Source organism: Mya arenaria, chromosome 4, assembly GCF_026914265.1.
Source record: "Mya arenaria isolate MELC-2E11 chromosome 4, ASM2691426v1".
NCBI classification, from domain to species: domain Eukaryota; kingdom Metazoa; phylum Mollusca; class Bivalvia; order Myida; family Myidae; genus Mya; species Mya arenaria.
In genome coordinates, this window is record NC_069125.1 from 57,896,621 (window position 1) to 57,923,071 (window position 26,451).

Here is a 26,451-nt window from a genome sequence, read left to right on the forward strand (position 1 = left end):
GTCTGATAACAAGTACTATGGTAGTATCAATCAACAATATTTTTTTCTTGAAGTCTTGATTCTGGCACGCTGATCTCAACAACAGAATGCCCTTGAGAGTTACAGGTAGATTAAATAAAACAGTCAACAAGCAGCATCTAGTAGTGGATCTGTGAAGTGCGACTCATTCCATGGAGGTCTCACATATAACAAACATATATTGAATCCAAGTTTATGCGCGATTTTTGTTTAGGACGCGATGCTTGTTTAGGACGCGATGCTTGTTTAGGACGCGATGCTTGTTTAGGACCATCGAGTTACTAGTACATAGAGAGGTTATGAAACGCTATTTGTACTTATTTACTTGTATGTGTAGATTTGTAGCTACACATGGCAGACTACGACTGACCATGAACCGTGATAAAGATAGCGAAAAGAAGAAAAATAGCAATACAAATTAGTAGGGATGCAAACGAATATTCGATCAAACGTTTGGTATTCAAATGTCAAAATCGGTATTCGAATATTCGAAAAAAAAGTAATAAAAATAATTCTCAATAAAGATAATAAAAAACTTTTGTCTACAACACTGTTGTTGTTTATAAAGTTCGTTTGTCTTGTTTTTACAACGACTGTCCCCTAATGCCAGAGGTGTGAATGTGATGATAATACACTAAACACGCGTCATACATGTATGTCATTTCGGGAAATATCGTCGGGTACTATAAAAAGTCCCCCTTCTTTTGCAATAACTGGCTAGGAATCGGCTTAAACACCAATGTGTTGTCTTGGCTGCAAATTAAGCAGTGCAACATTCAAATCCGCCGCCAACAGCACAATCTAGATCGTTTACATTTTGTTCATCGATATAGAAACATTACAATAAGTACATTATGGTGGTTTATTAATTGACAATAATGCAAATAAAAAAGATATTCAAGTATAAAACAGCATTCAAACAAAGAAGATGACATTTTTAGATAGGTGAATTGATAAAACATTTACTTTTCTGTAGTTAAAAATATTAAATAATTCATAATGTAGAAAGTTCTTGGTAATATTTGATTCTTATTAAGAAATTTTCCGAACAGTGCCATTTAAACATCACCAGTCATGGCTGTATGCTACAAAAACACACAAGTGAACACAAACCAAAACAATGGGACTTGTGAACAATGTTTAAGCCTTAATTTCTCAAAACATAATACGCCCCTTATAACAGGATTAAGCTGGGCTCACTATTTTTGTTTTGTCATGAATTTTGTAATGTTTAAATTCTTGAGTTTGTGGACTTTAAAACGAAACTGGTGATAATCATGGTAAGTTAAGTTCTATTGAGTCAAGTCAAGATTAAATTAAAAATTTGGCTAAATGAAATAAGCTATTTAAACTTGTTACGCTTAAGAACTTTGGAGAAATTAAGGCAAGAAGTATCCAAATGCTAATTATACTTTGGAAATACTCAAATGGTTTAATAGTGGTCTTTATGGTTCTAGTACCACTGTTTTTGTAAGTTTTTTTGGATAGAACATTAAGCTATGCCCACTGAAAAAAGCTTCATCCTGATAATAAAATCAACACAAGTTATTGTCTACTTTAATAGACTGACACACAACCTAAGTGACTAAACAAAAGCCCTATCAACATTGATTAGACGTAAAACCTAAACCAAAACTAATCGTTACAGCATTCAAACAGCAAGTGTTAATAACTGTAAAAACATACAAACAAGAATACAACCTTATCACTAAATATTACATGAAGAGGATAACAAATAAATACAAGCATAACACATAAGAAAAGCTACACAGGTTACTATAAACATGATCCAATAAACCATAACTAATGAAAAGCTTCACTCATCGGATCTTGTTTTCAAATAGTTCCTAATTGGCCATTTTATAAAAAATTGATGCATCAAGCTGTAAAAAAAAAATGTTCATCATAATCATACCGGTATTCATATTATCTTTAGCATTACATTAAGCATATGGATGCTATTCTATACACAACATGCATGACTTGCCAGATTCATTCTCACACAACAAAGATTGCACGAGAGCATTTGTTCTTTCCAAGACAAATAACTTTTATTCTGACTATGATGATGATGATGATGATGATGGTGTTGGTGGTGGTGGTGGTGATGAGATGATGATGATGATGATGATGATGATGATGATGATGATGAAACAAAAATATTTATCTTCAGTTTCTTTTCATATTTAGTAAAAATAGCATGTTTAGGCAGGTCAAGAAATGAAATTATGCTTTTAAAATTTGGTAACAGACAAAACAGCTCACCATTACTCGACAGTATCTTTCTTCTTTAATTAATAAGAATTTTCAATGTAAAACAATGTTATGACATCGAAAATAAGCATTTCTTAAAAAGGAAAAACAAAATCAAGACTTTTTATAATCTTCAAGATAATTGGAGAGGTGTTGAACTCCCTCCATATTGTAATGTATCTCCTGGAAGCTTGAAAAAAAATGGACGGATGAAAAGAACAAGATGGACCTGACAATATGTACAAGATGAAACAATTAGCGGATGCAACACAGAATGTAAGCTTACCTTAAAATGAATTATGGAATGTCAGCTTATTTTAAATGCAATTATGGAATGTAAGTTTATCTTAAACGCAATTATGGAATATAAGTTTATCTTAAAATGGAAGTATGGAATGTAAGTTTATCTTACAATGGAAGTATGGAATGTAAGTTTATCTTAAACGCAATTATGGAATGTAAGTTTATCTTAAAATGGAAGTATGGAATGTAAGTTTATCTTAAAATGTAAGTATGGAATGTAAGTTTATCTTAAAATGGAAGTATGGAATGTAAGTTTATCTTAAAATGGAAGTATGGAATGTAAGTTTATCTTAAAATGGAAGTATGGAATGTAAGCTGCTAATCTTAAAACTGAATAATGGAATGTAACCTTGTTAGCTTATCTTAATATGAAAGGTGAGTTTATCTAAAATGTTAAATTCTGGCATATAATTATTGAATTCAGATTAACATAAGCATTTCCAATGGAAATGTTTTTAAAGCACAGTGGACATTAGTAGTGGACATTAGTCTGTTTCCCTGCATACTAATTACAATAGTACACATATATATATATATATAGTGATAGGGGAAGTAATCCAGACTAAGTGGATATGAAAGTGTTTTCTTAATTTTGTTTCAATTTCAATTATTTTTTCCATGAAGCAGTTTGGCGTTCTATTTTAAAGGTAATTAAAAAGAACAGCATAAGTTATACATTCAGTAAAAAAAAAAAGATTTTGGAGATAACCCCTGTTTTCTAGTGTTAAACATACCCCTGTTTTCTAGTGTTAAAAATACAATGTTCAGCTTCCTGCATGCATCTATTTATATATCAGAATGTATTTGACATGGCTAAACTATTTCATAAATGAGTATATTGCAATTGTAATACATGACCTAAAACTCGACAGCAAACTACATGATAATGTAAAGGTAATAAAACATCATTATATAAAATAATATGAAATTCAAAATGGCACCAAGAAATGCATCACATAAAGACCATTTTAAACTATTATTAAAAGATACTGAGCATGTAAACATATGAGCAAGTCTTAGTAAAAAAATATGTTTACGGCATATTTTATTGAAATTTTGTTATATGCATATTCATGTAGGATTTCCTGAGTGGAATCAAGTGCTTCATTGCTTGATGTATTAGGGTATTTAAGGCAAAATCCACTGACTTTGTAGTGAGCAATCAAAATATTTCTTTGGTGTTTTTTTATTTCCCTTTCTGAATGAAGTTGTGGTGAAAACTCATTAGTAGTTTATGTCATTGTTTGTTTCACCACAGAAACTATGATAATAATTAAATATTTATCAGGTTTTATCATTTATGTTCGCAATCCTTAATGGCAATGTAATGGACTGATTTTTACTGATTTTGCTAAGAGCATGAAAATCCCACAGACATGCTTATTATTATTAGTCTTTTTAAGTCGGAAACTGTTGTGGCAAGAAGAATTATAGTACATCATTTCAAATAAAGTTTGAATGCACTTTTTTGAAAAAAACATCAATGGAATGAAATAGAATTATCTAGCCTATTCTTAACAGTGTTTCAATCCATTTATTTCAAGAATTTTTACCCAATCACTTCACTCATAGAGAACATATCAAACATAGACTGTCATTTTAATTGAAAATGTAACAAATGGTTCTTTTTCTTGGTCTTGTGCAGATTCTATCATGGAACCTTGCCATTTAGCGATGAGGGAATGCATAGTGGTTAGTCCTGATATGTTTGCTGCAGTTCCTGATATGTCATATAGCAGAACCCAATCTGGTAGGTAGCCAGTGGTTGGTCCGCAACGCTTGTCTAGTATTCGTAGCTACCTCTGCTATCCTCCCCAAGTTTCAGAATAAACATTACACCTACGACTATTGCGGTAAGCTGAAAATAAATAAACATTAGACTGTGAAAAATTGTGGCAAGATATTTCCAAATCTTTTAAGTGATTCAAGAGATATGAGGGAAACAATATATAGTCATATTGGCCTCTAAGCGTGACCTTGACCTTTAACCAAGCTTGCTTGTTGTAACATGCAACCTGCAAGTCTCAATACACCACCTTCTTGTAATAAGAATTATCACTTGGAGTGATGTATGCTCATCAAATGCCCTATGTGTGTGAGAAGGCATCAAATAAGTTAATGGTCCTACTATAAAGTTAAAAGGACTATAACATCTAGGAAAAATGGCAGGAACATTTTCTTTTTAGTATTTAAAAGCTTAGCACAATTTTTTAATTGAGTTGACCAAACACAAATAATGTTTCTTTTGTACAGTTGAAGTCAATACCTCAAAAACATACAAAGTTATGGTGGGAAGTAAAAAATATAGTATAACAAGAGCAATCACAGCCATATCCCCTGCCGAATTAGGAAAAGTATCGACATCCGCTTAGGATTACAATTTAAATGTGGACAATAACTCACAAAATACTGCATTCAGAGTTATGGTTAATCAAATTAATGTGCACTGCACTTCTCCTAAATCAGATATATCTGTATTTAAAGTTGGAAGTAAAAAACTCACAGACTTCAAAGTTATGCTCCAGACAAAAAGAAGTATGAAAATTATAAAAAGGGCAATAACTAAAAAAAATATTGCATCCAGAGTTATGATTCCTCTGTACTTCTTGTCAGTGAGATACATCTCTGTATGAAGTTTGAGTCAATAACTCAGACTTTCAAGTTATGCTCCGAACAAAAAATAAGTATAAAAATTAACAAAGGGCTAAAAACATGATCAAATAAATAATAACTAATGGTAAGGCTATTACAATGTGTTATCAACTTCAGTCAAAAGTGATAGCAAAATACATTCTTTATTTCATATAAGCATGTAAAAAAGGTAGGTATGATGTTAATGTTAAATTTATCCTTATATCATATAAAACAAATAACCATTTAGCTTACCAGGAACACACAGAAGGAGAAGCCAATGCCCAAGAGAATGTTGGCCTGTTCCACAACAAACTCCCGAGCAGCAAAGAAACAGCCCTGAAAATATAGTAGACATGTTTGTGTTACAGGATGTGAATATTAAATGATAAAAAAAAATAGTTAAAAAAGTTAATAACCATTATTTCATAATTCATTTCAATCAAGTAAGTTGCCAAGTTTAAAAACAAAAGGACCACTTAGTTTCAAAATCTAACTAACTATTCATCAAGAACAAGTAAGCATAAAATCTATTTAATACATTTATATTCCATTGCTTCTGCTTGGTAAGATTGGTAAGACCTTTCTTCCACACAAATCATTTTTTTCTGTTAATCTATATGCCACTTTGTCTTAAAAATGAATGCATTAATGATGTAATGTGTGCTTGTCAAACTCAATCAAAAAGATTAAAAAAAAAGTAAAATAAAAAGTCAACAAAAAAAGTAAATCAGTGGTAATAATTTGTATTTAAACAGGTAAATATGGAGTTATGTAACCTAATTGTGTGATGGCAACTGTGTGATGGAGTATGAAGTCCATTGTATGAACGGTATTTGAGAACTGAGTTAAAATCCCAAGTTGCTCTACAACTTTAACCAAACTTTATGAGGCAATCAAGGGCCATAATTTGTATTGAGAATAACATGGAGTAATGTAACCTAATTATATGATGGCCGTCAACAATTGTATGACATATTAAGTGAATTAAATGAAAGATATAGATCGTCTTAGTAAAAATCCCAATTTACCCTAAAACATTAATCTGACACAATGTGCCTAAAACTTAAACCTAAGTTCCTAAGTGACTCAGGCGCCATAATTTGTATTCAGGATGAAATGGAGATATGTAACCTAATTGTGTGATGGTCCGGTACAACTGTGTGAAGTATATAGTATATTGAACGAAGTTAACGAATGGTATTTGAGATACAAGTTAAAACCCCATCTTGCCCTGAAACTTTTACCAGACACAAAGTGCCCTGAAACTAAGTTCTGAAGTCAATTAGGGGCCAAAATTTGCATTGAGGATGAAACGGTGCTATGTAACCTTGATGTAAGATGGAAGAAGCAGGCCAATTGAATGAAGGGTATGGAAGTTATTAGTAAAAATGCCACCTTACCCTAAAACTTTAACCCAACACATTGTGCCCTAAAATTACACAGTCAATCAGGGACTATAATTTGTATTTAGGATTACATGTATGTAACCTCATTGAGTGATGGTCCTCAACAACTGTGTGAAGTATTTAGTGAATTGAATGAAGGGTATTAGTGTTATAAGTGAAAATGCAAACTTGTCCTAAAACTTGATACTGACACAGACTCCTGGGCGAGTAATGAAGCCTCCTTATTCTACGATTAGCCAAACTAAAAACTATGTACATGAAAAGTGAAAAAGCAAGGTTTTTTGAATGCCAAGGGATGTCAGATTAGATGGCCAATGCTGGGTGTTTGTGGTGTTTTATCAGAAAGCAACTGAGTTCAATATCTGTTATGATTATGAATAATATATTAATTTCACTATATTTCTTCTACTTTTAACAATTACAAATACATTTGTGTGTATAGGGTAGAAAGGGAATAGTCCAATTCATTTATTTATTTATTTTATTTTATAAATACATGGTGAACTTGTTTTTCACTTACATTAAGTCTGGAGACAGTTCTTGGTGCCGAACTTGCTCATTTGTTCATTCACTAGCCTGCTAATGGGGGTGCTCAAGTTTATCTAGTAGGGTGTAACAATAGGTTCATCCCTTTGCTAGTAAACGCAACAAACCTGATAAAATAGTGCATCATTCTGTGCTCCCGTCCTGAACCGTGGTGGCCCGTAGGCAAACGACTGACAGTTGAACAAGTTCAGGTACTGGCCCAGCCTCTCCTGGTACACACAGCAGCTTGGGGGGACAAACTTCTTCTCAAACTCATCTGAAATATTGGGCCTTAATGTCATGTCTCAACATATTTACCATTCATTTGCAGAAACATTTTTTAAGCAAAAATGACAATTAATATTTTTACACATTGCATATATGCTTTGCAAGATATACCTGTAACATAATCAAACTAACATATACTGACACAGTATAGAGCTTCTCATGCAGCATTTACAGCAATATCCATTTGAGATGTAAGTTTTAGCAATTGCAAACAAAATCATCATTTTCCAATGCTTCATATTCCGATATACAAAAGTTTAATTGAGTTAAGTTCTCAGTGATGTGACAATGATTCTACTGAATAATCATCACATCTTAAAGTGAATAAAAATCTAACCAACGTATTCATGTACATGTATTAAATAAATTGTTGTATTACACTACTCACTAAATTGGCGATAAAACCAGTTTGACTCTTGGTATATTCCCCATCCTTCATTGTCAACACCACAGCATCGTAGCTGAAACATTCAAGATGCCATTCTGCTTACCTTTCTCTTTATCTTGAAGTTTTTTGTAGCAAGTTCAAATGCTAAATAAACATTTTTTTATTTGAATATTTATGCAAGTTAAAGGAGTTTCCTTTTAAGGAGTGTTGTCCAATCTTGAAAAATGATCCAAAATTAAACAATATTGTGATTAACAATAATGCGGTCATTTTCCTAGTAAAAATTACAATATTAAACCCTACATGTAGATTATTTTTCCCGATTGATTAAATTCTTGTTTTGTAGACATTATTATACCATTGCTCACAACTATTAAATAAGAGCACTGCCACGCAAATGCCAATGCAAATTCAAGTATAATGTTTTATTCATTTGAAACAGGGGCAAAAATTTATTAATAGCAAAGATATTGGCTTTATAATATGAGTGTATTGTCTCTGTTTTAAGTTTAATTGAATATCTTGAAAGGTTTTGAGTTATGACACTGGTAAAAGTCGAACCAAGGTTATGACAAAACCAGACTAATGTTAAAAAAGCAGAGAAACTAATAAATTGACATTCATTGTTGATATTTATGTTGTTTCCTTATTCAACAGAAAGTTCAATGTGAATGTGTACCCTCTGTTGAAGCATGTCCCAGGCTTGCGTGATGTCACGGTTCTCCTCACTGTACTCAACACTCGTACCATACTGGCTCCGTATACCGCGCTTCATGTCCTCCTGAAGATCTCCTTCAATCTGCAAGCACATGTAAGAATGCAACACCTGGACATTACTGTACACATCCAACACATGGACCTCATTTTTTATCATTCACCAAAAGGACAAAACCTACTTTCACATGTATGTAAAAAATACCGGTAGCAGCTTTAAATGTCAGTTAATTTCAGCATTATTAAATAAGCACTTTTTACAACTTTTTTTAAATTGGAAGTTTTAATATTCTAGTCAAATGTATCTAATATTTCTAATGTCATGATATATTGCTAACACAGATAATATCTAGTTATCAGAATCATGAGAATAAGACCAATGCACTATGATTTGACAAAGATTCAGTCCTAGGTAATATTTTTATACTACAAACCACTGCCTTGACCCCAAAACTAAGAAGCCTGTAAACCTATTACGCTATACATCAGAGTCTTATTGAAGGCTGAAGTCTAACCATACCAAACAAGCATGCCACCGAATCAACACAATACCAACTCACATTGTCCCTGAACACAGCTCCCAGTATAGCGGCTGTCATAAGCAGCACAAACATCTGACCATTAACTAATACAAACTGAAAAATAGGCAATTTGGACATATAAAACATTTCTTGTTTGCTTCTATTATTTCGAAACACATACAAGTAGCAATTGTGTAAACAATTAAAAGGTGAAACTGCAAGGATTTTAACAAAGAATTACACATCTAACTATATTTTGTATTTTCTTCCAGAATGGTACTAATTCAAACTCTGGTGTATTATCATACCTCTACATTTCATGGACCTTTCGGTTCCAAAAGCTTTCTCACAGATCTATGTACTATTTTTTTGATAGACAGAAACAAAAAAGTTGATACACTTACATGAACATCTCATACTCAACTGTATATTAATATATGTAACATAAAAAATTCCACTTACAAAGAAGACCAGCCCCTTATTGTTCAGTACTGCTCCTGTACATCCAATAAATGATGTCATAATGATACAGGCTCCAACCACAACCATAATGTAAGATGCAGATCTGTATAACGAGTTGCCAACTATATCCGATATAAATATTTTGTCTGCCACTGCCCAGATCCCGATACCCATAATTATTGCTCCACAAAGCTGAAATGTAATACAAGATATCTAAACAGATTAAAAATATATCCCTATACAAATGATACAATTTAATTTCATGAATCAATTTAAGGGCAATAACTCAATCTTGCTGACTGACTGTCTAAATTGCTCTAGATATTATCTAAAGGATTATTGATAAACATGAGTGGTCATTTAATACAGAATTTAACAAAAATGTTTTCTCCAATTGATAAGAACAAGTCTTGGTCAAGAGAGGACTGTGCATAATGTCGTCCGAGAAAGTACTGAGTGAATTGAATGAAGGGTATTAGAACGAACGAACGAAAGTTTATTTCAATGAAAGGCCTCCAGCCCATAATACATGTTACAATGCAAATCAAATATAACAAAATGCATATATGTAACTAAATAAGAGTTGTGTCTCTTGGTTAACAAGTTAAGTGTTATCTATAGCTAACATGAGTTTATGAATGTAAAGAGCAATGGATTTAATATGGGTAACATTTTCCGATGCCATCATATTATAGAAATGAAAAATGTCAGTATTTCCACGATACCAAGAGAACAAATAATTTTCCCGGATGTCATTAAATCTTGAACACTTAAAAAACACATGATATTCATCTTCAATAACAAGTATGTCTTTATCCAATAAACAATAAGTACAAAAGCGATCATTTCTATCAATACAAAAAAATCGACCAATTTCAATATGAAGTTTATGACTAGATGTTCTAAATCTTGCCAATGAGCTACAAGTGATAATGCAAACTTGCCCTAAAACTTGATACCTTTCATTTAATTCACTTCATACGTCATACAATTGTTGACGGCTATCATATAATTAGGTTACATTACTCTGTGTTATTCTCAATACAAGTTATGGCCCTTGAGGCTCAGATATTCTGTGATAACCTTTATTTTTTCTCAGCTCTGTTGACAAGCAGAAAGATGTTTGTCTATGGAATGAACATATTATCTGTTTGTATTTCTTCAGTGCTATGAACATTATCAAAATGATATTAATTTAGAAATAAATAAATGTTTGAATATCTAAGATGATTTATCAAAGGATTAGTTATTCTATTATAGTAATGGACATATTATGCACCAATTGTAACCACGGCCCCCCCAGGTCCGGGGCATAGCTGGGATTTTGAGTTTCGGTCCAGCCAAGCCCGGGCAAATTCCCCGCCCTGCAAGGACAAACTGCTGGAAAAATCCCCGCCAAATGCCCCCGCACCCCAGGGACCCTAGGTAAGGCCCATTCCCTGCTAATTTGGACGTCAAGACAAAACCACCACATTCACCCGGCACTGAAGGGCCTATCCACAGTTTACCTCCAGACCTGGGAGGGCCGTGGTTACAATTGACTGGTGCTTAAACTTCGAGATCTTGGTAAAAGGGTAAGAAATAAAATACTTAAAATCCTTAACTAAACTCATACTTGTCAAGAATCAAGAAATTCTCGTGAATATGACCTCTGATAAAATCTTTCTGGTAATACACGCAAAATGATGTTGATTGTATATAGACATAGAAGGAAGCTTCCAATTCAGGACAAAAACATTTTTAGGTTCATGTTTCATTGAGGCTGATTGAAACCCAGCTGAAAGCGGTCATATGATAAAAAGCGTAACAGTACTTGGATTTATTTGCTGAATGCTTCTTCAGAGGATCAACATTTTAAATGTTTTTGTCCTGAATTGGAAGCTTCCAAAAAGGATTGTTGTTTCCTTGTGTCCATTTCCAACTTTTAGAAGACCAGAGTATGAATAGAGATGTATCTGTTTATTAAAGATTAATATCAGTTATTCTAAAAGTTGGAAATGGACACAAGGAAACAACAATCCTTTTTTTGTAATATTTCTTTTAAAAGATGAACTGGTCAGTTTCTGCAGTTAATCAAGAGTGTTGCTATTGAATCCTATAGAACTAGGTTAATTTGGAATTTTATGGCTTGTGTGGATTACAGTGACAACTGTACTACACTGACACTTCATAATAAACATTTACAAATACTTATATTTGTATACTTACAAATAAAACTGTACTAATGATAAGCATAAAAGCTTTCAAAGCTGTCTTTGACACCATTCTGCTAGCTGTTATGCAGCTCTTCACAGGTACCTGTTATATTATCCTGAAATAGAAAGATAGTGGAACATGTACTGTACAGTGTACTGTACCTGTAAACTTATACACAGGTTAATTACAGGTGATAACTGTTTACATAATATAAGATGCAAAATGCATGCATTTCAAAAAACTAAAATAATCAAATAATTTAAGGGATCTCGAACATATACATACCGGTAATAACTGGATTTTACACTGACTAAATGCTGAAATTGAATATCAGGAACTCTTCTTCAGTAAAGGTAAATTACTCACGGAAGTAATTACAGACTGTATACTGATTTTTACGAGCTAATGTGTAAAAAATGCTATGTACAAGTAAACCAGTCAAAGGTAATGGTCAAATAGCAGCAACGTCATGCCTATTTTTTAATTTAACTGAACTAGCGCACATTTTATACATGTATGTCTGATTTTTGTGATGTCTCTAATATATCACATTTTCTTTTTACAGATGTTCATATACAGAATATTATTTAAAAGGGTTCTCGCTCTTTGACATGATTATATTTAAATATTCTCAGTATACCTATGATTGATTTGTTAAGATGTTCCGAAACCGTCATTGTACCGAGGGGTGTTCATTATATAACGTAACTTTATAGTTATACAGAAAAAAAACACATCGATTTTCAGGTATATCAAAATTATCTTTAAATGACTCACGGGTTCGTTTCCCGGCCTTGGCGTGTGAGACAGTTTTTGGTTGGTTGTCAACGTCCAAGTCGAACAAGTGTGTATTCCGGCACGCCGTTTGGACATTCCGCGCGGGTTTCCTTTACGCATCAGCGTGAGCGACTATTAGATACTTCACAGTCGTTGTATAATAAATGATGTTTAAACTAATAAAGAATTGAAACACTTCTTCTCATGGAAATTGACAATTGTACATTAAAATACTCACTTGATTACCGGGGTATTCCTTAAACATTTCAAATTCGGAAATTACGTTGAAAGCTACCAAGTCTCTCCATTGTGATCGCAATTATTATCTGCCCGTGATGGCGATTATTGACTTCCACATTTTGTGTTCTTTTTTAAAACAGAAAGATTTTTCAGGCCCCATATCGGTGGATACATCTTCCACTGATGTATTTGAAAACAAAAACTAAATTGGGTGTTTAAGCTAATTTATACTCGCACAGTCGGCGTGTGCTCCGATAAAATTGTTAGTCATTTTTAGTTTTTTGAGAATTTTAAGTGCACAGACAGAATGTAACCCTTGTTGAAGCTTACCTGGTGCTCCCGGAAGACGTATGGTATTTTTTAGTCGTGTGGCCGGGAATCGAACTTGCGATCCCTGGATTGACACTCAAGTGTGTGACCACTAGACCAATGACCCGCCACAAGAGTACTCTCACGGTGCATATCCATATCGGTACCCTCTGCGAAATCTACTGAAACGGTACCCTCTTTGCACATGCCCCGGTCATTCTCTGCTGAAAACAAATTGGCGATGGACAACAAGCCAGTTAATGTTCATTCTACTGATGAAAGGAGGTATGTCATGTGCAAAAGAAGTATACCACGGAACACTAGAATGTTATAGCTATGTCTGTTTTAGTAATGTGCCCATTTTTCAATTACTGCAACTGCACAATATCCCGGCACGGGATACCTCTTTGCTATTGATTGTTTATATCACAGGTACCCTCTCTCCCAGGTACCCTTGTAGCACTGTATCGAGCTAAGTAACATATTTTTACTTTGTTATCGTATTTTTTGCGTTGATCGTTTAATATGTGACAGGGAACGCCTATATATATATATATAGGATCAAAATTAAAAAGTCAAACATTCTCCATTGCTTTAAAAAATGAGAGATAGGGTACCTGTGATATAAACAATTAATAGCAAAGAGGTATCCCGTGCCGCTGCAAAACCGAAAGTAGGGTGTTTTTATGAATTTACCACATATTTTAGACTGTTAATTGCCATTTGTATGAATATGATATATAAATGAATACATGTAATATGTATGGGGTGTACATACTCAAACCAGTGGTTCATTTAAGCCCGCAGAACATGCAGAGGCGGTGGGCGAGGCAAGACATATCAATATTGTGTAGCTTATTGCGGAGTTGCAGTAATTAAAAAATGGGCACATTAATAAATAAGATCTAGCTATAACATTCTAGTGTTCCGTGGTTTACTTCTTTTGCACATGACATACCTCCTTTCATCAGTTGAATGAACATTTACTGGCTTGTTGTCCATCGCCGATTTGTTTCCAGCAGAGAATGACCGGGGCATGTGCAAAGAGGGTACCGTTTCAGTAGATTTCGCAAAGAGGGTATCGATATGGATACGCACCGTGACTCTTGCTCAGTCATTTTATATTGCCACTCTTGAGCCATTGAACGCAAGTAATTATTGTCAAACTGACATTTTCAAGTACCGTCAAAAGAGTTCTAGAGATACAGACTAGTAAGTCTCATTCATGTGAGCATATTACTTAAAGATGCACTCTTACACCCGAATAAGATTTCCCACAATTAATAACATTGTTTTAAAGAAATGAGCATAAAACACGGTATTTCTACCTTATTATACCATAGTAGACCACAGTAAATATTTTAGCATTCACCAACCATTTAATATGTTTGCCCTTTCTTCTATTAAATTCACGGTTACAATCTTGTTATCAGTTTTATCTTGTTTTCCATAAACGCATTATTTAGTAAGTAGTTTCATGTTTATCAGTCAAAATGAATGTCTGTTATGCATGTGAATGTATTCATTTTGAATAAGAGTGTCACTCTACACAAGAACAACGTAAACGAACACCAATCCGCGGCGTAAATTATAAAAGCAGACGTGATAGCCCTCAGTACACATTTGCCTATTTTCACTGATAACGTGTGTTCTATGTACATTGGTAATTTTCATGTGAATAATTGGAACGTTTTACGGCGATTCATTATCAATGTTTAGTTTTAAGTTTGCACAACACAGGGAACACGCTGCAGTAGGGCAATACTCCGAAAATAAAGCAGCAAAAACCAACGGACGTGCTAAAATAAAACATCTTGGGGATACTGAACTGTACCCCGATGCGGGCCTAATCTCAGTTCAAACTTCATTCATTCAAGTTTCACATCAGTGTGATTGTATTTGTTTGTTACATCAGATATTGTCAGTGCAGTAATTTTATATATTTAAAAAGTGGTCGTTAACATTAAACTGTTTTATCATATCTTGAGAAGTCACGATGATCGACATCCGAGTATTGATGAAAATAATCTCATTATATATTTACAATTTATTCCGACTAATATTAACTGTCCTATTTCATAAACTGGAGTGTAAGATACACAGAAACTGATTTTCAAAAGAAATCATTCCCTATAGAAAGGTTAACATCCGATGCCGAAACACCGCCAAATTTATTGAATTAGTCTTAAAGCAATCAATAAATACTTTTTTAACGTACACACACATATGATATATATATCAGAACAAATGGGTTGGACTTCAGGTTACAATTAGGTAACAACAATATAACTTTAATTCCTTCCGAGACAATGATTTTTAAAGAAACTCCAACATTAATAACCATACAAAACCGAATACATTCGCAATAATGAAGAAAAGTATTACAACTCGTATTAATAGTTAATAATCACAGAAAATTCTAATGTTACAAAAGATATGATAAATTTTAGTCCAACGAAGGCAATTCAATATGCAGGCTCGGCTTCCATGTGTTCCTCCGATCCAGCGACTTTCCGGAAGACCAGCGGCTTACAAAGACGGTGCTCCACACACACGGCGTTCTTCATTCCAGAAAGCTGTTCATTCTTAATCCGTCTACCATCACCATCCTTCCACCCCCCCATGTAAACCACGGATGAACGAGCAGCGACTTTGTTGGACGTTAGCGTAATAAGCTCTAGAAAGTCCACCACTGGCTCCGTGTGTTCGTCGAGAGCTTCCTTAAGGTGATACTCAAACCATGACCCTTCCTGTGTGTTTCTCTTTGAAGTGCGGTACGGCGTTGTCGGGAACAGAAGGAGGAAATCTCTCGATATTTTGAAATCGACCGTTGGTAGATCAGGGAATATATTCGGGAGCTGCGGGGGCGGTCCGGTTTCGCCGGGGTTTATTCGCATCGCGTTGTCCTCGTCTCCATCCATTCTCTGCCCTGGATAAATGTGATATGCTCAAGATATAAGACACTGTGAAATCATGTATATTCGTGGGCATGAGATATCAGCATTTATGTAAGGCACTAGCCCCTTTATAACTCATTCCAAGAAGTGAAACAAACGAACAGTGGTGACATTAATATCATATATATTGTGCCTTAAACCTGACGTTAAGGAACTATTTAATTACTCTTCTTCAATTTTGTTTTGGCCAATAAGAAACTGTAATACCTACTAGCGATCCATGGCAGTTTGACCAACATTTCCGGAATTTTAGTACAATATTATATTTACACCAGCTTTTACACCAAAAGTCTTAAAAGGAAAGGTACCGTTCTGAGTGTCTGTGTTTGCATCCACCGTACCTGCTACTTTCACCACCACACCTTTGTCCTCTCGGATATCTGTCAAACAGCAAAATATATAAAGCCAATTACAGGTAAACGTTGGTAAAACTGCAGGGGTTTCATAAATGTGAAAGCGGTAACCACTGTCACTGATAAACGACGTCAAAGTTATTCACTGCGACAATGACAGCCATTCTGGCTTCAGTTTAGAGAAACTGTTTTGCATTGAAATGGACCTAACATAGTATCTAATTTGAACTTTAAACCAATCCATACTTTATAGTCCGAAGACCGAGTATCATTTATTGTCAATTATTCACTATATCATATGGCGGACAAACACACTGTAGCTCACAAACACAAACTAAGTAAGAGTTCAAAATAATATTTGTCCAATGTGATGGTGTAATAGTTCAAATTCGATGTACATACTCATGATTTTGGTAGACAATCATACCGCAAATAAAGAAAGAATAAACAAATTGTTTTCACTTTTCGACTTGACTGAAACGGTCCCCAGACCATGTTGAAAAATTCATATCCTAATGAACACACACACCAACCTAAACCTTATGACCACTTCCTGAAAGATAACAATTCAACATGAACATACCTAGGTGCATGTCGTCTTCCCTGCACGCCTGAACGATAAGTATCTTCGGTATGGCTTTCAAAGTGGGGTTACTACTCATCGTCTGCACAATTTCCTTCACCGTGATCGAATCATAGGTGTTTTCATAATCACTCAGAAACTGCACTGACAAGACCCCCCTCTCCTGCACTCCGTGTGTACTTATGTAGAAAGCAAAAGAACTTGCGAGCCCGAAGTCATGATGCTGTATGAGACATTTCAAACAGCACGTTTCCGAGGGAGGATTCTCGGCATGTGGTGGATGAGTGTTCCCTTGAGCATGTCCTACACCGTCCCTTGTCTTGGTGTGGTCCCATCGCGACAAGGACACGTTGTAAGATCGCTCTCTCTCTTTGTTCAGCCTTTCAAAGCCAAGATCGTTGAGTACGGAACACATATTGTCCCAATCCTTTTGGGCGCCCTCGCGGTACCGGAAGCCATACGGAGGGTTTGATCGTTCACCAGCGTTAACCACCATCACCGCCTTGCCTGGCAAATTGTTGTTTATTGCGGCCATTCTTGTGCTTCTGAAATATAATGAAAATGAAAAATAATACTTATTCTAAACATTGACTAAACAGTTAGTCACACCGACCACCCATTTATAAATACTAGAGAAATTGGAGAGTGGCATCAACATTGAAAACCGTTGGAACTTAAAATGCATGTTAAATTATTACAATTTTTCGTTACCGGGCAGTTATATAATTGAGGCTTTTTAAATGTCGCCATGGTCAGACCGGGATTCATTTCTATGCGTATCCATGTTTTTGTTCTAAAGACCCACATGACTTCTTAAACATGTCTATCCATAAACAGCCATATCATGCATATTTTTAAGTAATCTGTGTATATAACTGAGAGCAGTATTTAAAAAACATCTAAGTCCTTTCCTAAGTCAGTTTCCTATGAACATTCTAGGAAATTAATAATTAAATGACTTAAGAAGTTTATGAATACCGCCCCTTGGTGCATGGGACTCGCAAAACCGGGTTTCTAATGGATTAGGGCTTGTGAATACAAAGATGCGTTCTAAAATCTCATTTCAAAATCAATTATCCCTGTGATCTCTACATGATGATAACTGTCATACTTAAAGCAGGTGCCTGGGAAGTTAGCGGTATCAATAAAAAAAAACTCGAATGGACAAAATAATGGACAGCGATCGACATAATTATGTGGCTGCCGCTCTGCGCGGGATTAAGTTAGACTTTGAGACAAGAATAATAGACTTACATGATGTACCGTGCTACAAACGGTTATATCAATGTTTTGCCAGATGAATCACTGCCACACCCCTTAATGGCTTGATAATACTTAATTAAAGTCTTAAAAATCAAACTATTTTTAGATACATCGTTCAAACTATTTTTAGATACATCGTATGCGTATTTATAGATCTGGAAAATCCATTCGTTGTGCATAGTCATAAATAGATTAATATATCGAATATTATAATGCAAAAAGTAGTTTGCTTTAGCGCAAAATTAAGCATATCGAATAGCCCAATATTTCGTAGAAATATGAAAGTTTCAATACAGTAACTTTAAACATAAGTGGTAATCAAAATATACAGTACCAGGGTACTGGAAAGATTACTGTGTTACTTACCAGTAATAATACGATTGAAATAAGTTAATTCCTCTTCTTTACTTTTACCTACATCGAACACACTACTAAAGGATGAGTTCATGTGCCAAATATTGCAGCAGAAAAATCACTGAATAATTTTATTTCAACAAAATAATCCTTTGAATAAACGAACAAAGTCTCAGCTTTAAAAAAGTAAAGTTGGGATTCCGTCTTATGATAAAAATCAAAGCGCTGAACATGCGATTTTGTTACAACTAAACTACGACGCAGTTTATTAACACAAGGAAATAATTGCAAGAGGACAAAAAAAATTTTTATGCCTGTACTGGCCACATCCGCATCCGATACGAATTTAGTCTACATACATTTAAACAAGAGGCCCAAAGGGCCTATGCTCTACTGGCATGGCTTTTGTGGTCATATCAATCCAGAGCATGTATGTATGGGTAAAAGGCAACAGACATATGGTTTATGTTTTGTGTTTGGCTTACCTGAAAACGTAGCACGTTCAACATCTGAGCCCAGAAAGTATTGTAAGCAGATTAGTTCCATGAACTATTTTAATATGTGCCAAGTGAAAGTCATCTGACAAAAAAAATGCTTTCAAAACTGTACTCATAGTAAAAATTCCTGTAGTTTTAAAAGTTAAAAAAAGTTGGTCAAAAGGTCAAAGTCAAGGGAATCCTAGGACAACATTGATCAATTTGAACAAACATTCACAATCAATTGTGCTGAGATGGATGCACGAACACACAAAAAGATTTTAAAACCTTTCCAGATTTATGTTTACCAAACCTGTGAACCCTGGGTGTGGCCAGTAATGACACCAGGTGCATAACTTAAACATTCACAACCAATTTGAGATGAATGCGCAAACTACAGAACTTAAAGCTAAAAAATGGCCTTTGGGCTTTCAACAAGAACAAGGCAGAGTAATTCACAAAATCAGCTGCAGAAGCAAAAAGCAAATTGTCTCTCAAAATCCTAGACTTGCAAATTGTCTCCCTTAACTCTAGACTTGAATTTACATGTACATGTAAACTTGGCTAAAAATAGAATTCGCTCATGCAGACCTGGCTAAAAATAGAGAGCATTTTTTTAAAACTTTCATGGCCCATAATCTAGGCATTCATGGGCGGATCTGGCTGGTTTTCGAAAGGAACCGAGCTCTAATGGATATCTAGATACTGTACAAGTTTCATTGAGATACAATAAAAACTGAAGACTGTATCGTGTTCACAACCAATTGTTTACACAATAGCATTTTTTTATACTATCAAGGGCCATAATCTAGGCATGCATGGGCGGATCTGGCTGGTTTTCGACAGGAACCCAGCTCTAATGGATATCTAAATACTGTACAAGTTTCATCGTGATACAATCAAAACTGAAGACTGTATTGTGTTCACTAGCAATTGTTTACAGACGCACGAACGCACGACCGCACGACCGCACTGACGCACGGACGCACGGATGCACATACTACGTACACATTACCATCGCATAAGCTCTTCTGGCCTTTGGCCAGTAGAGCTAAAAAAAAAACATATCGTTGGATCTACATCCGCAAGCACATCAGTGTCCCACTGGGCTGCTAGTGGCAGCCGGATAAACATATACAAACAAATTTGAAATAAATAAAGTTGAAAAATGACCAATAAAACCTTTTTTCATTACAGTAAAATAAGTAAAGCTCCATGTTCCTAGAACATATTCACGGTGGAGAACCCACGTGACTTATTTGGTAAAGTGCACGGCAACAAATGTCAACAAGTCTCGATTTCAGGTAAGGTTTTTAAAGATTACTTTCTTAATATTTGTAGAATTTTTGTGAAATAAAGACCATAAAACCCGCATTTAAGAGCTCTCTCCACGGTAATAAAGAACTTTCACTAATATCCTAAAATTTTCCTGAAAGTCTTGACCAACTGATTTCTCAGAGTTGAAATTTAATGCAAAGTACACGGCTTTTGACAAATCTATCGCTTTATTTCATGTTAGCCGTAAATAATTCATACACAAATCTTATTTTAAGCAAATTTTATGTATTTTAAAGTTTTCAGTGTGTATTGTTTAACTTCTTATAGTTATTGAACTAAAACCAAATTGATAAAGTACACGGACATTTTAGGTTTGATAAAGTACACGGTCGTTTACAACTTTCAGAGTATATACTCCTTATTTCACTGACTGGTGCTAAAACGAGTTATTATAAATTTATTTATTATTTCTATTCTTCAAATTCATTATTGAACATTGCTCCATGTTTGAATAGACGCATTGTAATGGAGTGGCAATGGAAGAAAGAACGCGTTTTAACAGTTAGACCGACGGAGTCGCCTAAATGATGGGCTCATTTTCATGAACCATGGAAACATGTGTACACATAACTGCTTAACATCTCTTCATTTTGTCAATTTTGAGAAAAAAAGTGTTCTTGTACATTTAATGTCTTCGATTGCTAGCTGATTTGATAGACTTATAATTTTGTGACATTTGTTTCATTTCAGAATATGAATCAATTGCCATCGTTTTTGCGGGAAAGTGTTTACACAGACACAGGTTAGTTTTTAGCTTTAGTTTTTCGCAGAGAAATAAGAATATACTAACAGTTATATTTTAGGATGACTCCACTCGTGTGGAGGTTAAGATTTGCCGTCGTCTGACTGTGTTTTCAACGTTTTTTAGGGGTTGCGTTTTTCACATAATAATGTGGTCCGTGTTTCAGTGGACAGGGTCGTTTAGTTTTATGATGCTGATTACACGATCAAACACTCATTGCGTGGCAGTAATATAGTGTATTTTATAAATTATATTCAAGTACTGACATTGCCAGCATTTCTCGCTAACTTGTGACAGTACATGTTTTTTTATAGGCGCAGCAATACGGCGAGACAAAGTTGCACGTTTGCAAATATTGTGTCAAAACTGCTCTTGCATGACTTGACCTTAACCCTAACCCTAACCCTAACCCTACATTTAAATTTTAAAATGGGGCCTGCCTTTTTACTTTTACAAAATTCCGAAGTTATTTAGATATCATTTTTTTTAAGTTTAGACATTGAACTATACCAAAATCAAACATTGTATTCAATTAATAGAGATGAACTAATTTAATGTTATTCTTGATTGCATTGCTATTTTTACCATGTTCCATGCATTTTAATTAACTGATTGTCAAGTATAACCTTTGTAGTATTATCGTCTGCTTCTGCGTACTTGTCGGAGGGCCACTAAGGGGTCACGTGACACTGTAGGCGTAGCGTTATCGCTATTGGCGTGGTGTCAATTGACTGAAACCTGGGAGTAGGATGATTGTTCCCAGCTGAAACTCAGTATGGTTATGATTGGTAACTTCATAAAACATGGAGTTAAGGATAAACAATTCTTCAGACAGAAAGAACAATGCCATTTGGAACCGATGAATGTACATGAGGGTGGAATAATTTCGGCTGCTTTTATTTCCGGTAATTGAACTCTTAAAATTGTATATCGGGTCACAAAAACACATTGAGTAAACTAAAATATGCGTATACATGTACATATAAAGCGTACATGTATTTGTACATTTACCTTTGTTATACTCATTCATTGCGACCTTTGTTTTGGACTGTCCATAATGAATAAGGATTAAAAATAAAACATGCCTGTAGTGCCTTCAAATGAACGCGATACTGCATAGCTAGAAAATAAGAAATTATACATGTACATGTTTATCATATATGTAAGCTACTAAAAGAGAGTACATTTTAACATGTTGACAACAATGATGTACAGCTGACATGAATTACGTGACAGAGTTTACCCTAATACGTGTATGAATGATTAATATGGTCTGAAATGTTGTTTTTGAAGTTCTACGTCATTGTATTTTTGAAAAGGAATCTTTTTGATCAGAAATGACGTGTCTGATACATGAATATTAATGCTGGTTTGGAATCTATATGTCCAAAAAAACACAAGAAATAGCATTGCTGAGAAATAAAAACAAATCGGACAAACAAAACTCGTGAATATGCATTTACTCTACAAAACATAAAGATTTTCCTGACAAGATAAAGCTAGAGTAGTTCACTTTGGTGTAAAACACCGTTTAACTAGAGATTGCTTTTTTGAAAAAGCGCTTGTCTCCCCTATTGTGTGGTCGTAGCTGAGAAAAAATAAATGATGGACATGAAATTTGTAACTTTGGACTGGAGACAAACCAACAGTGAAGTTTGGTTTATTCGATTATATTAAATAGTGAAGAGAAGAAAGTGTTGTTGATTAATCATGGAAAATGTAAACGAAGTTTGCATTGTATGAAGTTCCTGGGCGCAAGCGTTATTCAATTATTGATCGGAAACCATTTTTCAGCTCACAGTCATCGTGACCATGACCTTTTACCTACTGATCACAACATCAATAGGGATCATCTACATAACCAACTTGCATACCAAGTATTAAGTTCTTGGGTGCAAGTGTTCTTTAGTTACTGAGCGGTAACCATTTCTTCAACTCAAGGTCATGGCAACCTTGACCTTTGACCTACTGATCTCAAAATCAATAGGGGTCATCTACTAGTCATGACCGACTAGCGTACCAAGAATGAAGTTCCTGGGTACAAGCGTTCTTAAGTTATTGAGCAGAAACCATTTTTAAGCTTAAGGTCACCGCCAACGTATCATTTTTTACCTGAAGGTAACCTTGACCTTTGACCTTTTGATCTGAAAATAAATAGGGGTCATCTTCTAGTCATGAACAACTAGCTTACCAAGTATGAAGTTCCTGAAACCAAAGGATCTTTAGTTATTGAGCGGAAACTTTTTCTTCACTTCAAGGTCATGGCAACCTTGACCTTTGACCTAGTGATCTCAAAATCAATATGGGTCATCTTCTAGTCATGACCAACTAGCATACCAAGTATGAAATTCCTGGTTGCAAGCGTTCTCTAGTTATTGAGCGGAAACAGTTTCTTCACCTCAAGGTCACGGTGACCTTGACCATTGACCTACTGATCTCAAAATCAATAGGAGTCATCTACTAGTCATGAACAACTATGAAGTTCCTGGGTACAAGCTTTCTTTAGTTATTGAGCAGAAACCATTTTTAAGCTTAAGGTCACTGCCAACATAACATTTTTTACCTGAAGGTAACCTTGACCTTTGACCTTTTGATCTCAAAATCAATAGGAGTCATCTAATAGTCATGAACAAGTAGCATACCAAGTATGAAGTTCCTGGACCCAAAGGATCTTTAGTTATTGAGTGGAAACCGTTTCTTCACCTCAAGGTCACGTTGACCCTGATCTTTGACCTAGTGACCCCAAATTCAATAGGGGTCATCTACTAGTCATGACCAACTAGCAAACCAAGTATGAAGTTCCTGGGTCTAAGAGTTCTATAGTTATTGGGCGGAAACGAAGTGTGACGTACTGACTGACTGACTGACAGAGTGATGGACTGACTGACGGACAGGGCAAAAACAATATGTCTCCCCATGAATGGGGGAGACATAAAGATATTACACGCAAATGATTTTTACATGGAAGGTCACCACGACCTTGACTATTGACCTTGTTACCCCCAAAACAATTGGGATCATCTAGACATCATGACCAACCTCACTTCAAAGTTTGGTGAACCTAGATCAAAGCATTCTCCTGATATTGCACGGAAATATTTTTTTACATTAGAGGTCACAGCGACGTTGACCTTTGACCTTGTGACCCCCCAAAATATAGGAGTTTTCTAAACCTCATGATCAACCTCCCTACCAAGTTTGGTGAACCTAGGTCAAACCATTCTCAAGATATTGAGCGGAAATGTTTTTTATATTGGGGGTCGCCGCGACCTTGACCTTTGACCTAGTGACCCCAAAAACAATAGGGATCTTCTACACCTCATGACCAACCTCCCTACCAAGTTTGGTGAACCTAGGTCAAACCGTTCTCAAGATTTTGAGCAGAAATGTTTTTTATATTGGGGGTCGCCGCGACCTTGACCTTTGACCTAGTGACCCCAAAAACAATAGGGATCCTCTACACCTCACGACCAACCTCCCTACCAAGTTTGGTGATCCTAGGTCATGCGGTTTTCCAGTTATCGATCGGAAACGAAGTGTGACGTACGGACGGACTGACGGACTGACGGACTACCGGACTGATGGACAGGGCAAAAACAATATGTCTCCCCCAGAGAGGGGGAGACATAAATATGAGTATCAAACCTCTTTGGCGAAAAAAAATAAAAATAAACTATATTGATGTGATAACAAAATTGCTTGACAGATTATTGTACAATTCGGAAACAATAGTATTATTTCATCAGATACTTTTCTGTGTGGTATTCATGATAAAGAGGAAAATGTCAAATAAAAAACGTAATTTTAGACTTGTCCGTGGCTCTATCATGATTTAAAGCGGTATCAAAGTAAGAAATATCACGTTGTTGATCCAGTATGTTCGATCTGCAGGGACGTAACACCGCATCAAGTCGTTCCGACAGTGCCAATATGTAGGGACGTCAAACACGGCATCAAGTTCTTCCGACAGTGTCAATATGTAGGGACGTCAAACACGGCATCAAGTTGTTCCGACATTGCCAATATGTAGGGACGTCAAACACGGCATCAAGTTCTTCCGACAGTGTCAATATGTAGGGACGTCAAACACGGCATCAAGTCGTTCCGACAGTGCCAATATGTAGGGACGTCAAACACGGCATCAAGTTCTTCCGACAGTGTCAATATGTAGGGACGTCAAACACGACCTCAAGTCGTTCCGACAGTGTCGATATGTAGGGACGTCAAACACCGCATCAAGTCGTTCCGACAGTGCCAATCTGTAGGGACGTCAAACACGGCATCAAGTTCTTCCGACAGTGCCAATATGTAGGGACGTCAAACACGGCATCAAGTTGTTCCGACAGTGTCAATCTGTAGGGACGTCAAACACGGCATCAAGTTGTTCCGACATTGCCAATCTGTAGGGACGTCAAACACGGCATCAAGTTGTTCCGACATTGCCAATCTGTAGGGACGTCAAACACGGCATCAAGTTGTTCCGACAGTGCCAATCTGTAGGGACGTCAAACACGGCATCAAGTCGTTCCGACAGTGCCAATCTGTAGGGACGTCAAACACGACCTCAAGTCGTTCCGACAGTGCCAATCTGTAGGGACGTCAAACACGACCTCAAGTTGTTCCGACAGTGTCAATCTGTAGGGACGTCAAACACGGCATCAAGTCGTTCCGACAGTGCCAATCTGTAGGGACGTCAAACACGACATCAAGTTGTTCTGACAGTGCCAATATGTAGGGACGTCAAACACGGCATCAAGTTGTTCCGACATTGCCAATATGTAGGGACGTCAAACACGGCATCAAGTCGTTCCGACAGTGCCAATCTGTAGGGACGTCAAACACGACCTCAAGTTGTTCCGACAGTGTCAAACACGGCATCAAGTTGTTCCAACATTGTCAATATGTAGGGACGTCAAACACGGCATCAAGTTGTTCCAACATTGTCAATATGTAGGGACGTCAAACACGGCATCAAGTTGTTCCAACATTGTCAATATGTAGGGACGTCAAACACGGCATCAAGTTGTTCCAACATTGTCAATATGTAGGGACGTCAAACACGGCATCAAGTTGTTCCAACATTGTCAATATGTAGGGACGTCAAACACGGCATCAAGTTGTTCCAACATCGTCAATCTGTAGGGACGTCAAACACGGCATCAAGTTGTTCCAACATCGTCAATCTGTAGGGACGTCAAACACGGCATCAAGTTGTTCCAACTTTGTCAATCCGTAGGGACGTCAAACACGGCATCAAGTTGTTCCAACATCGTCAATCTGTAGGGACGTCAAACACGGCATCAAGTTGTTCCAACATCGTCAATCCGTAGGGACATCAAACACGGTAACAA

The 26,451-nt window shown here is 35.8% G+C and overlaps 2 protein-coding genes across 2 annotated transcripts; both read right to left on the reverse strand.

Moving 5' to 3' along the window:
- Positions 1-866: 866 nt before the first annotated feature.
- On the reverse strand, positions 867-12,104 carry LOC128232369 (tetraspanin-4-like). Its single transcript, XM_052945880.1, has 9 exons — positions 11,994-12,104; positions 11,721-11,823; positions 9,513-9,704; positions 9,090-9,164; positions 8,495-8,614; positions 7,816-7,888; positions 7,268-7,416; positions 5,461-5,544; positions 867-4,432 (listed from the first exon to the last, which is right to left on the reverse strand). Exons 2-9 carry the CDS (start codon positions 11,775-11,777, stop codon positions 4,358-4,360), a joined length of 825 nt encoding a protein of 274 aa, XP_052801840.1. The 5' UTR covers positions 11,778-11,823; positions 11,994-12,104; the 3' UTR covers positions 867-4,357.
- A 2,968-nt stretch (positions 12,105-15,072) lies between these two features.
- Positions 15,073-18,741, reverse strand: LOC128231869 (uncharacterized). The gene is made up of 4 exons (XM_052945115.1): positions 18,557-18,741; positions 16,928-17,472; positions 16,300-16,371; positions 15,073-15,963 (listed from the first exon to the last, which is right to left on the reverse strand). Exons 2-4 carry the CDS (start codon positions 17,460-17,462, stop codon positions 15,500-15,502), a joined length of 1,071 nt encoding a protein of 356 aa, XP_052801075.1. The 5' UTR covers positions 17,463-17,472; positions 18,557-18,741; the 3' UTR covers positions 15,073-15,499.
- Between the last annotated feature and the right edge of the window lie 7,710 nt (positions 18,742-26,451).

Excerpts from the sequence above, each read along its gene's own strand:
- LOC128231869 (XM_052945115.1), bottom strand. The coding sequence starts at position 17,462 with ATGGCCGCAATAAACAACAATTTGCCAGGCAAGGCGGTGATGGTGGTT. Across the intron at positions 16,372-16,927 it reads GGAAGACGACATGCACCTAG|ATATCCGAGAGGACAAAGGT; the intron begins GTATGTTCATGT and ends GCTGTTTGACAG. Across the intron at positions 15,964-16,299 it reads AAACACAGACACTCAGAACG|GGCAGAGAATGGATGGAGAC; the intron begins GTACCTTTCCTT and ends ACATTTATCCAG.
- LOC128232369 (XM_052945880.1), bottom strand. The coding sequence starts at position 11,777 with ATGGTGTCAAAGACAGCTTTGAAAGCTTTTATGCTTATCATTAGTACA. Across the intron at positions 7,889-8,494 it reads GGGACATGCTTCAACAGAGG|CTACGATGCTGTGGTGTTGA; the intron begins GTACACATTCAC and ends TGAATGTTTCAG. Across the intron at positions 7,417-7,815 it reads CTGGTTTTATCGCCAATTTA|ATGAGTTTGAGAAGAAGTTT; the intron begins GTGAGTAGTGTA and ends CCAATATTTCAG.